A 12,428-nucleotide genomic window follows, 5' to 3' on the forward strand; every position below is an offset into this window, starting at 1 on the left:
TCCCTCTAAGCTATAAATAAATCTCTTCATTCCTAAGTAGGCTTAATTGTACTCCTTCATTTTTCCTATTGAACCCCATTTTTTACAATATATATATTCATATGTTTATGCAAGCTCACAAGGGACTATAAGCATTCATAGAGTTTCAGTAAAGAATTGAAAACAGTCATGCTGGTATTTCAGATAAAACTAATACCTGATATAGCTACACTTATCATATTACAAGTTCGTGCTTTGTTGGATGGTCCTTATACTTTCCAGTAAAAAATTAAGGTACAAGTAAACGGTCTTTCTCAAGACGAAACAGCCAGCAAGTAGCCAGTGGAGCCAGGATTTAAATTCTGATCTGGCTCTGCTCATGTCCTCTGCACAGAACCCCATTGCCCTCATATTCAACTTGTACAATAACTGGGTCTTAATACGAAGAACAAACTTGCTTTTCTGTTTGGAGGAGGCCAGGATGCTAATTACTCCACTCTCGTTTATACCAGTAATCACCTTTTTTAAAAGGAATTCATGTTAAATATTGATGGGAACAAATATCCAATTGCAAAGGCTCTTGGAAGTGTAAACATACTAATTGTTCACTGTGCTTGTGACTATTATAGAATAATGTTTCCAAATTGTATGACCTAAATTACTTGCGTTCCTTTCTCTTTTTGGCTTTTTTAAAAAAGAAACTTTTATTCTGTTTATCAATAGCAGTTTTTGACCTGAGGTCGTTGAAAATCTGACTTCCTATGAGCCATTAAGACTTCCGCCAGATAATCAAGCGTATGTAACGATCTCGTCGCATTTTCTTCTCAAGTGAGAGATACAGAATTCTCTGTTGTATTGCTTTCAGCCCAGTCTGTGAAAGCTCGGGGGAACACCACTGTGTTGGAGCTGGTTGGTGCCTTTTGCTTTGCCATTCGCGCAGTGATCAGGGGGGAATGTGAGAGCATCTAATGGAAACTCAGCACAATTCCCAGCCCTAATGCAGAGGCCGTGGGCCATTGGAACGAACGTGTCCTTATGAAATGATGGCTGTGGAGTAACTTGATCTGCTCATCTCCCCATGCAGGCTTCTCCACGCTGTCCCTGGCCGACCAGATGAGCCTCCTGCAAAGTGCTTGGATGGAAATTTTGATCCTTGGTGTCGTCTACCGATCTCTTTCGTTCGAGGATGAACTTGTCTATGCTGACGATTATATAATGGATGAAGACCAGTCCAAGTTAGCGGGCCTTCTCGACCTAAATAATGCCATCCTGCAGCTGGTGAAGAAATACAAGAGCATGAAGCTGGAGAAAGAGGAATTCGTCACCCTCAAAGCAATAGCTCTCGCTAATTCAGGTTGGCATGTTGACGTGGTCCTTGTTACATTTTTTCCACGTGTCAGTTTTATCCTTTCCCTTAACTTCTTCAGAGATCCGCTGGGTCCAGTTGTAAATTCTGTATGAATCAGCAAAATCAGAATCATCACAGCTTTCTGGTGAAAAGTTATAAGGAAGAAAAATCAACGTGATGGGAATTATTTTTATTATACAGGGTGTCCCCCAAAATGTATGCACACTTCACAGCTCCATTTTGAAAATGACATGATTTTTAACAAACCCTGCCTTTATCATTATTCAAAGTGCATGTATACATTATTGGGGGACACCTTATCTTTGCCTGTGGCAAGCTGTGGGAGATTTTTGCCACCTCATACATTTACTAGTTTGTAGTGTACATGGACAGTCCCATGACAAAATTAGCTCCCGTTGTCTTGTGTGCACAAGTGAACACATAAACCATTTTTTTCTCCTCAAAAAAATGCACATTTTGCGATTGGGAAAAAAACACATCTTTAGTATTGTTTTTAATTTGGGTTATCAAAGAACCCTCTGTTTTCTCACCTTCTGGGGTGCTCTAAAAGTCAAATTGGGCCGCGGGACTAGTCCCCTCAAAGGCACCACCTGTGCGGTGAGGGTTAAGCATGATGGGGATGTAGAGCCTTTACATTTAAACTGAAACTTACTAAAAGGCGGCAACCTCTGGCGTGTGAAAAAAATCGTTGGCGCTTTGTTGGTTTCCCCCGTGTGTCTCTCTGAACCCTTTCTTGTGGTCTTAAGTCTGTCTCCTCATTTGCATAGAGCGCAGGCTAGATCCCTCCTTAATGACGGGCGATCATTAGATACCTGCGCGTCGATAACACGCCGGGCCGCTCTGTCCCTTTGACAGTCACTCCGTGGCCCTCCATCTGCTTTTGTTTTGACCCTATCTTTGAACTTTATCTTGGTTGCCGGCCAGTAGTTTTCCCTTTAATTACAAGGAGGAAACTGTCAATAAAATCTGTTAAATGGGATGCAGTGAGTGGCTTGAATGGGCGGACGGCTATTTGTTCAAATTCTGCAGCTTTCAAGGTATTGACAGTTTGCTTTCTGGGGCCATATGTGACGATCAATCTCAGGCTGGGCTCAGCCGCGCTGAAAAATGAAAAACCAGATTGCTTTTGCTTAGTTGGGGATGACGGAGGGGTGATTTGGCGCGGTCCTAGGGAGATGAGCCCTTCTGCCCAGATTGCCCCCGTGAGAGCCGGGGGACGCGTGACTGTGTTTAGAAATAATTTTTTAATTGATTTTGTCATTAACAGTTCATCTACAATATTGATGCACGGATCCTGGGACGGATAGGAGGGACATTGTTTTCAACAATGAAGTTGTACTTTCCGATCGGTCTTTATAATGGAGTTTAGCATTTCGCACTTTTAGTTGTTAACCACACCATTCTCTTCTGCTGTTTCCCTGGGAAACTGTAAATTATGACTCATTATGACAAATGGCGTTGCTCTTGCAGGATCAAGGGCCCCTGGTCCTGCTCTCTGGAAAGCCAAAGTAGGAAATTGGGACAGCAATTTTCTGAGAATTTATTAATTTGCAGAGACTTCATTTTATAGCCCCTCTCATAATTAGATGGCAGATTTGTGAATTTTTATTTGGTAATCACAAAGTAATTCAAATTTAAACATTTCTTAGAATAATTATAAAGTGCAGCAAGCCTGTTTTGTATCCTTTATGCTTCAAATTGCTTTTTTATAAATTAACTAATCATGAATGCTGAGCAGTGCTAAGATTTTGTCATCAAAATGGCTGAAATCTATAATTTTAGAAGTTGGAGGCATACTGTACGGCTATGGATTACAGTTTGAGTGCCTGAATTGATGGCATTTCTCTCTCTGTTGTTGAGAAGTGTAATCCTTAATATTTTTATAGATAAATATTCAAATCCCACCACTCTTCGCTTACGGTTGACCTATTTCAGAGCAGGGACTGGTTATTAGGGTATTTAAAGAGCTAGTTAGTTTGTTTTCCTTGTTTAAAGCCTGAGACAATTAACCAGCCCCCCACCCTTTTCCCTTATTATAGTATTGAGTACCACTGTGTTTTCTAAGAAAATTTTTCCATGTCACAAAATGTTCTGTTATTTTCACAGTCTTTTAGTCTCTCAATACGAAGAGAAGTTGAGTCAGCATCCTGATAAAGGAGAAGTGATTATAAGGACCATTTTAATTCCTAAGTGTGCCACCTCTACTGTGTTGTATAAATGTGGTCTTTCTCTTCTCCTCTAATCTGTAAGCTCCACCATTTTAGCTTGGGATAAATGACGCAGAAAAATCATTTTCTTTGATACCACATAGGATGTCATTCATTTCTTTTTTATTTATTTTTTACCATTATTGGGAGGGCAGTGATAAAGCTGTAGATTTGATCTTGCTGAGATACAGTGATTCTTAAACTGCTCTTAAATACGTCAATATGAAAATATTTGAACACTATTTCTAGATACCCTGAAAAGCTCATAGGTTGTCTTTTTTAGTATTTAGAAATTTCAGATCAGCTTAAGTGACTTTTTGTGCCAAAAAAAAAAAATCTATTTCAGTGTCATTTAATTTATAGGTATCTTAGCATTCCCCATGTGGCTGTAGGTGTTAACAAGCATTGTCTCATTAATCTAAATTTCAGCTTATTTTAAACATCTGTCTTTATTCAATAATTATAAATGTTGTGCTTATGCTTGGGAAACAGGGAATTGGCTTCCTGTTAATGACTGTCATATTTTTTGTAGCTATGTTTCTGTCATGTGTGAATTCAGGAATATTTAGAACACCAGAACAGTTGTGTAGTACCTATTATCAGGTATATGACAAAAAGAACAAAGAAACAATGTATCATAAACTAATACTGTAATTGTCCCATTCAAATATTTGGAAACCCTATATATAACTGTTCTAATTAAATTTGAAGGTTAAAAAAAAATAATGCAGGGACTTGCTTAAAATATGTATTCTCTTACTTTTGAGTGCCAACAATGATGAGCATCATTGACACATCTCTCTGAGTGGAATTTTAAAAGTACAACTGCAGTCGCCATTTTAACATTGTAATTAATAGGACCAATTTTCTCATGTGTAGAATTTTTTTTTCATGTGGAAACCTTTGTAATTAATTTTATGTTGTTAGTGGAAAATGCAATGAAATATTACTACAAGCCTTTTGGGTAAGGTTATATCATGGGGATCTATTCTCAAGATTGTCCTAGTGTTTATGTCTAAGAATTAGTTTGAAACTATTGCCACTGCCCCCAAGGTAATATATGCTCATTTTTGTCTAGCTATGCCATAGAATAGCTGAGATTTTAACAAATACTGATGTCCTGATTCAGCCCCAATTTTCTCATTTAATATGTTTAGGCTTGGGCCCAAGAATATTAATGTTTTTTGTGTTTTTGTTTTTTACCAATTTACCCATTGTTTTAAAAGTATAGCATCACCCCGTCTAGTTCATAAACCTATGATTTTCATTATTAAGTTTTAGCTGGTTTCCAATATCATGAACACTGGGGCTATTTCTATTAAAAACATAAAGTTAAAAAGAGACCATCACCAGCAACCAGAGCTAAATAATTCCATAAATTAATGCCGTTTCTATTGGGCCTGGCACGCGTGTATAAATTTAGCCGAAAGAACAGAACAGAAATGAAAGCCACAGAGCCAGAACTTGAACTGGGATCTCTAATGGAGATTAATATTTTCTTCAGCAGCCTGCCAGCTGAATCATGGTCTAATTAAATAGTTCAGATTTAGTGAGTTTGCATTTAAAGTATTAGCAGATCCGAGAAGGGGCAAAGCTAAAATGACTTAGAATTTTTTTCTGTAAATGGGAAGTTAAATTATCACAGTAATTTGATTAAATCATTTCTAAATCTCACATGCTAAATCACAGCCTTTAAAGAATAGGTTGAAGTCTTAATTGCTGTTTGTGAGCATAGCTCTCTGCTATTTGTTCTCGCCTGATTTCCTGTGACATCCTATAATATATCTCCTGCTGGGCCCCAGAAGTGGGGAAGGTTGGGCTTGGGGTGGGCCTGGAAGTGACTGTGCCCTGACTTCAAGGATATAAAAACCCGCCATGTAGAAGGACATGTATTGTCCCAGTAGCCGGGACCAGGACCAACTACTGGTCATTGGAGATAGATTGGGGACAATATGAAGAAGACATTTCTAAAAATTAGCTTGGTTCCTTATCAAGTGGAACGCTCTACATATGTGGAAATGTCTTTGTGAAAATGTGGTATAGAGGTTCCTGATGAAGATGGGAGGTGGAACGAGACAGGTTCAGGACAATTTCAACTCTTTTTAAAAAATAAACATTTTTTATGGATTTCAGAGATAAAAGAAGAGGGAGAGAGAGAGAAACATCAATGATGAGAGGGAATCATTGATCGGCTGCTTCCTGCATGCTCCCTACTGGGGATCCACCCACAACGTGGGCATGTGCCCTGACCAGGAATCGAACTGCGACCTCCTGGTTCATAGGTTGAGGCTCAACCACTGAGCCACGCCGGCCAGGGCAGAGAATGTCTTGAGTTCCAGTCCAGGGCACCACATGAACATTTCTAACGGGGAAGAATTCCTTCTTTGGGCTCCTTCAGGCAGGAATCAAGTCGTGAGCAGTAAATACATATAAACTACTGTATTCCAGATTATTCAAAATTCTTTCAAAGAAATGTGTCATTAACCACCTAATATAAATAGCTCACCAAAAATATTGTGAAATGACTCAAAAATAACCATGTAAAAGGAAAAAAAATAAGCAAAACACAAAGAAAATTTAAAAACATGTTACCGCTTACAATAGCAGTCAATCTATTAATTACTTTGCCATAATTTTTTCGTACACTTAGCCACTTGATTTTAAATTAGATTTTCTCTTTTTATGCATGTGATCTGATATTTGAATTATATGAAAGATTAGGATAACTACGTATATCTTAGAACTCTGTATTCTTAGAGAAGCAGAATTATTAAACATTCAGAATTCCCCCCAAAGACCCCATTATGTATAATTAACAGATAAACTGTCATCAGAATCAATAAAACATGCTAAATGATTCAAACTTGTATATAATTAAGTGTCTCTTTTAGAGCTGTAACTTTTATACCCTCCCCTCCCAAGAATAATCCTGGCAACCCTGTTAACCCTTTCATTGCTTGATCAAATTGGATTTTTAAATGAAATTTCATAACTCATTAATCTAAAGGCGTTATTTGTATCTCAGCAGAGAAGCAGACTATGTAAGGATCTTTTAAGGCACCCTGAATAGTAACTGAAAATTCTACAAGGGAACACAGTGTTAGGTCCAGGGTATAGACATGGAGTTTTAAAAATCTCTGTCATCAGCGTGTTTCTTGCCTTTTGGGATATGTGAGCTTTTTCAGGGTCAGGTCAGGATTATCAACAACTTCACCGCCATGGCACCGAAATTAATACTTTTCCTAGATGGCCTTCCATGATTGTTGAGTGAATGAATACATACGTGAATGAGGTAATGAATAACCTCGCCATGGTCATAATCTGTTAAAAGAAAGGTTTCTCTTTCTTTGCCTTAAGAGAGAAAAAAATACCCACACCCTTTCAGTAATGACTCTTTTATAGTAATTCCCATGTTCTTTTATTTTAAATTTATTTTTTATTGATTTCAGGAAGGGAGAGGGAGATAGAAACATCAACAATGAGAATCATTGATTGGCTGCCTCCTGCACGCCCCCCACTGGGGATCCAGCCTGCAACCTAGTCATGTGCCCTTGACCAGATTTGGACCTGGGACCCTTCAGTCCGCAGGCCGACGCTCTATCCACTGAGCCAAACCAACGAGGGCTCATTCCCATGTTCTTATGAAGCACTGAAAATTATCTACTCTAGGGAAATGTATACCCCACAAATAGCTCGGAAAGGGGAGACGCTGCGTTGAGAGGTTTCAGGGCTTAGAGGAGTGGACGGGTAACCGTTAACTTGCAGGAATCTGCTGCACGCGGCTTCTCACGATCACTAACGGCCTTGTGTCTGTCCTTTGCTTTGTCGCGCAGACTCCATGCACATAGAGGACGTGGAGGCCGTGCAGAAGCTCCAGGACGTCCTGCACGAGGCCCTGCAGGACTACGAAGCCGGCCAGCACGTGGAGGACCCGCGCAGGGCGGGCAAGATGCTGATGACGCTGCCGCTGCTCAGGCAGACCTCCACCAAGGCCGTGCAGCACTTCTACAACATCAAACTGGAAGGCAAGGTCCCCATGCACAAACTCTTTTTGGAAATGCTGGAGGCCAAGGTCTGACTAAAGGCCTCCTGGGCCGCCGCCTCCTGCACGCCCGCCAAGAAAGGGGAAATAAACCCAAGCGTAATGTGGAAGAAACGTAGAGCTTAGTCAACGCCATCCCCAATCAGCAAAGACTGCACTGATCACTTAGCAGCAAGACTGTGAGCAGCTTTCAGATTTCTCATGTTTTCTTCTTCTCATTTCTCTTCTTCTTTATGTTTTTGTCCCCATCCTCTCTCTTATTCCTCCTTCCCCCCATTTCTTGGCTTTCCTGATTACTGGTCCCCTCTCTCTCATTTCCTCCCTCCCTCCCTTTTTTTCTCTTCTCACCCTTTCCTTTTCTTCTAAATTTTAAATAGCTCTAGTAGTAAGAAACATTTTATTTCCTTTCTTTTCCTCCCTTCCTCATTCCCTCCCTCCCCGCTCTCTCCCTTTCTTCCTCTCTCCCTATCTGCTGCTGAACTTTTAAAAGAGGTCTCTAATTGAAGAGAGGTGGAAGCCAGCCCTGCCAAAGGAAGGAAATCCATAGTATGGATGCCAGTGAACTTAATTGTGAACCACAACGTCCCCCGTGACTAAGGAATCAAAGAGAAAGAACCAACGTAGCTAAAGTACAGTGCAACACGAACGGATCGACTGAGGGCAGTATCAGATTCCATGGGAGCAGCCCCTAATCAGACAACTTAAGCAACTTTGCATCGGCTGCTTCTTATCATTGCTTTTCCATCTCGATCAGTTACAGCCATTTGATTCCTGAATTGTTTTCTCAAAGTCTTCCAGGTATTTGTTAGTTTAGCTACTAAGTAACTTTTTCAGGGAATAGTTTAAGCTTTATTCATTCACGCAATACTAAAGAGAAATTAAGAATACTGCAATTTTGTGCTGGTTTTGAACAATTATGGACAATAATGAAGGACACATGAATCCTGAAGGAAGATTTTTTTAAAAAAACGTTTTGTTTCTTCTTACAAAATGGAGATTTTTTTTTTGTACCAGCTTTACCACTTCTCAGCCATTTATTAATATGGGAATTTAACCTACTCAAGCAATAGTTGAAGGGAAGGTGCATATTCTCACGGATGCAATTTATGTTGTGTGCCCGTCTGGTCCCAAACATCAAGTTCTTTACGCGAGCTCCAGTTTCCCTAAATGTTCTCTGACACGAAGGATGAGATTACACCTGCAGTGGCTCTGGGTGGTCACCTGTCAGCACTGCGCCTGGAATCCAGATCTGTAGCATTTTCCGAAGCGCACCTCTCCACCTGGGAGGTGCCATCGCCATACGATTTCTGCTGCGGTGGTTAGGGATGCATTACTGCCTATCTGCAAAGTTACAGACCATGTCCTGGAAGGAGCTGTGAGCCGGTCTTCATTCAAGAGGCAATAATGCCAGAGTTGGAAGAACAACAACAATAAAAAACCCCGTCAAAGATGACGGATGCCTGACCAAATTCTAAAACCTCTTGGTATGAGTTGATTCATTTAGGAATGTTTAATCTGTGGTTTTTAACCAAGAGCTAAGCCAATACAGCTGCTTTTCAACCAGTATTGTCCCAACCAGAAAGTCAGTCAGGTTCCCGACGGTGGAGAGGTGTAATCTAATGAAGGAGTCGATTAGATGCCCCCAAAACCTACAGTCACCGAATACCCAAGAAACAGTAACCTCCATCAGATGCTATCCAATGGACCAGTGTTAGTAGCTGCTCCCTGTACCATGTGAACAGTCTTCTTCTATGTACACAGATGTAATTAAAATTGTAATCCTAACAAACAAAAAGAGATGTAGTTCAGCTTTTCAATGTTTCATGTTTGCTGTGCTTTCTCGGAGTTTTATGTTGCATTCAAAGACTGTTTGTCTTGTTCTTCTTGTGGTGTTTGGATTCTCGTGGTGTGTGCTTTTAGACACAGGGTAGAATTAGAGACAATATTGGATGTACAATTCCTCAGGAGACTACCGTAGTATATTCTATTCCTTACCCGTAATAAGGTTCTTCATAATAAGAATTAAGAGATTGAAACTCCAAACAAGTATTCCTTATGAACAGATCCACATCAAAAATCATAATATTTTCAAAACAAGGGATAATTTCTCTAATGGTTTATTATAGAATACCAATGTATAGCTTAGAAATAAAACTTTGAATATTTCAAGAATATAGATAAGTCTAAGTTTTAAATGCTGTATATATATGGCTTTCACTCACTCATCTCTCCCACAATGTTGTTATTAACTCGCTCTGTGTTGTTGCAAAACTTTTTTGGTGCGGATACGTTTCCAAAACTCTTGCTACTTGGTGTGCTTTAAACAAAATACCTTGGGTTGATGGTTCATCAACCTCATGCTAGAAATACTGTGTATCTATCATTAGCTATATGGGACTATATTGTAGATTGTGGTTTCTCAGTAGAGAAGTGATTGTAGTGTGATTCTAGATAAATCATCATTAGCAATTCATTCAGATGGTCAATAACTTGAAATTTATAGCTGTGATAGGAGTTCAGAAATTGGCACATCCCTTGAAAAATAACAGAACAATCCAACTCCTGGGAAAATAAAAAGGTGCTGATTCTATAAGATTATTTATATATGTAAGTGTTTAAAAAAAAAGATTATTTTCCAGAAAGTCTGTGCAGGGTTTAAGTTGCTACTATTCAACCACACTATATGTAAATGAAATATATACAAATATACATCGTTTTTACTGTATCACATTAAAGTACTTGGGCTTCAGAAGTAAGAGCCAACCAACTGAAAACAGGAGATGGAGATATGTGGAAAGAAGAGAGGACAATTTTAAGTTTTCAGTTTAAGTGAAACACGTAACCCATAAATAGGAAATACAACGAACAATGCAGATTTAAAAGTACTGCACGGGCTTTAGGGCAAATGCCCCGCTTAAAACCTCGCTTGAGGTAAGTCTTTTCGAGTTTCAGGCAAGACCATTTACTTAATGTGAAGTATTGGGAAGTTATGTTTGGGAAGTAAAGGTATATGTTTTAGCTATATGATTTTAATTTTGATTGTGTTTCTTTTTCAGTTGGTTCTTATTTAAAGCAATATGATTGTGTGACTACCTGCTGTTACTCTTGTGTTTCAATCAGCTCAGATTGTTGTATTTATTCCACTATTTTGCATTTAAATGATAACATAAAAGATATAAAAAATTTAAAACTGCTATTTTTCTTATAGAAGAGAAAATGGGTGTTGGTGATTGTATTTTAATTATTTAAGCGTCTCTGTTTACCTGCCTAGGAAAACATTTTATGGCAGTCTTATGTGCAAAGATCGTAAAAGGACAAAAAAAAAATTTAAACTGCTTATAATAATCCAGGAGTTGCATTATAGCCAATAGTAAAAAGAATAATAATAATAATGATAATAATAATAAAACCATGTCTATAGCTGTAGATGGGCCTCACATCTGTAAAGCAATCAATTGTATATTTTTGTGATGTGTACCATACCGTGTGCTCCAACCAATGTCCATTTGTGTAAATGTATTTATTTTATATTGTATATATTGTTAAATGCAAAAAGGAGATATGATTCTGTAACTCCAATCAGTTCAGATGTGTAACTCAAATTATTATGCCTTTCGGGATGATGGTAGAGCAATATTAAACAAGCTTCCACTTTTGATTGCTCTTCCGTATGGTGTTTCTTTATTTCCCTCCAGACGAAAGAACCAAATCAATAAACATCGCCCTTTGTTGCTTCCATTGAAAGAGTGGCTCTGAGTACCTGTTTCCTAAAAATAAAGCAGGGGTTTAAATAAGAGCTATATAAAGGCTTGTCAGAGTGACTCCGAGGGCGCAGAGAGACGTTTTGCATATTTAAGAGTATGCAAAGCGTCTTGTGGCACATTAGAATTCATTCTGACAAGCCTTTATATAGCTCTTACTTAATCTCCAAGCATCTCCACATCATTCCGCATTACTCAAAATCATCGCCTCCATGTCAATGTCACAACAGAAAACTTTCCCCCCCTATTTTAAGATCACATTAAAAACCAGAGATACCTATTATTTCCCTCCATCCACAATTAAATCATGTTTTTGCATGGAGCTCGTCAGCCAGCTGTGGGCTTTCTGGAGCAGCCGTGGGGTTGCCGACCAGATTTCCCGGGTGAGAAATCCACAGATCGGGGAGCTGCCTTCTAACACCAGAGGGGTGAGCGGCAATGCTGACAGCCAGCGGCCTCCCCTCGCCTGGTTCGCCCGGAGGTCGCAGCCCTCTCAGCCTGGGGTAAGCTGTGCGCCCACTGGCCCCTCCCGCAGCCTTTGCCCAGGTGCTGATGTGCGAGTTCTGGTCGTCTCTGCCCAGCTCCTGAGTGTTTTGTCAGGCGTCTGCCCACTGTGATGCTGGCCCTTCAGTGATGGCTAGTTCTCAGGAGAAGTAAGCCGATGACACGATGACACGGCTTTAGGGGCGTGAGATTTACCTAAATCGCCAAGATTCAGGAGCTAGCAACAAAACTTTTTTCCCCTATGTTCATGTCCTGTGAGTTGCAATGGCTCAGCATAGCATCTGACAGTGTTTGGGGGGGGGGGGTGTTTACAAAGTGTTTTTGGGGAACTGAGACTCTGCAAGATACAAACCTAAAAGGAAAAGGCATGCCTGTAATCTTCCAGGGATGCCCTGCTTTAAAAGTAGTGTGTCCCCCAAAAGGTACACACACATTAGCATCTGATAGCTCAACTGATGTTTCTTTCTTTTCAGATTTAACCCATTGGAATAAGTAATTTATTCAAAGTGGGTATACAGTTTGGGGACACCCTGAATCTCTGTTACATGCGTTTTAAGAAATGAAAT

General features: G+C 39.6%; 1 protein-coding gene across 10 annotated transcripts in view; it reads left to right on the top strand.

Moving 5' to 3' along the window:
- ESRRG (estrogen related receptor gamma) overlaps nucleotides 1–11,375 on the top strand; it is a 460,187-nt gene extending 448,812 nt beyond the window's left edge. For all 10 annotated transcript variants that reach the window (XM_036354663.1, XM_036354656.1, XM_036354664.1 and 7 more), the window contains 2 exons: nucleotides 1,064–1,333; nucleotides 7,389–11,375. In XM_036354663.1, coding sequence (XP_036210556.1) covers nucleotides 1,064–1,333; nucleotides 7,389–7,633 — 515 coding nt within the window. In that variant the 3' untranslated portion in view covers nucleotides 7,634–11,375. The remainder of the gene's footprint in view (nucleotides 1–1,063; nucleotides 1,334–7,388) is intronic.
- The last annotated feature ends 1,053 nt before the right edge of the window (nucleotides 11,376–12,428 follow it).

Source organism: Myotis myotis, unplaced genomic scaffold (genome assembly GCF_014108235.1).
Source record: "Myotis myotis isolate mMyoMyo1 unplaced genomic scaffold, mMyoMyo1.p scaffold_m19_p_21, whole genome shotgun sequence".
In the NCBI taxonomy this organism is placed as follows: Eukaryota; Metazoa; Chordata; class Mammalia; order Chiroptera; family Vespertilionidae; genus Myotis; species Myotis myotis.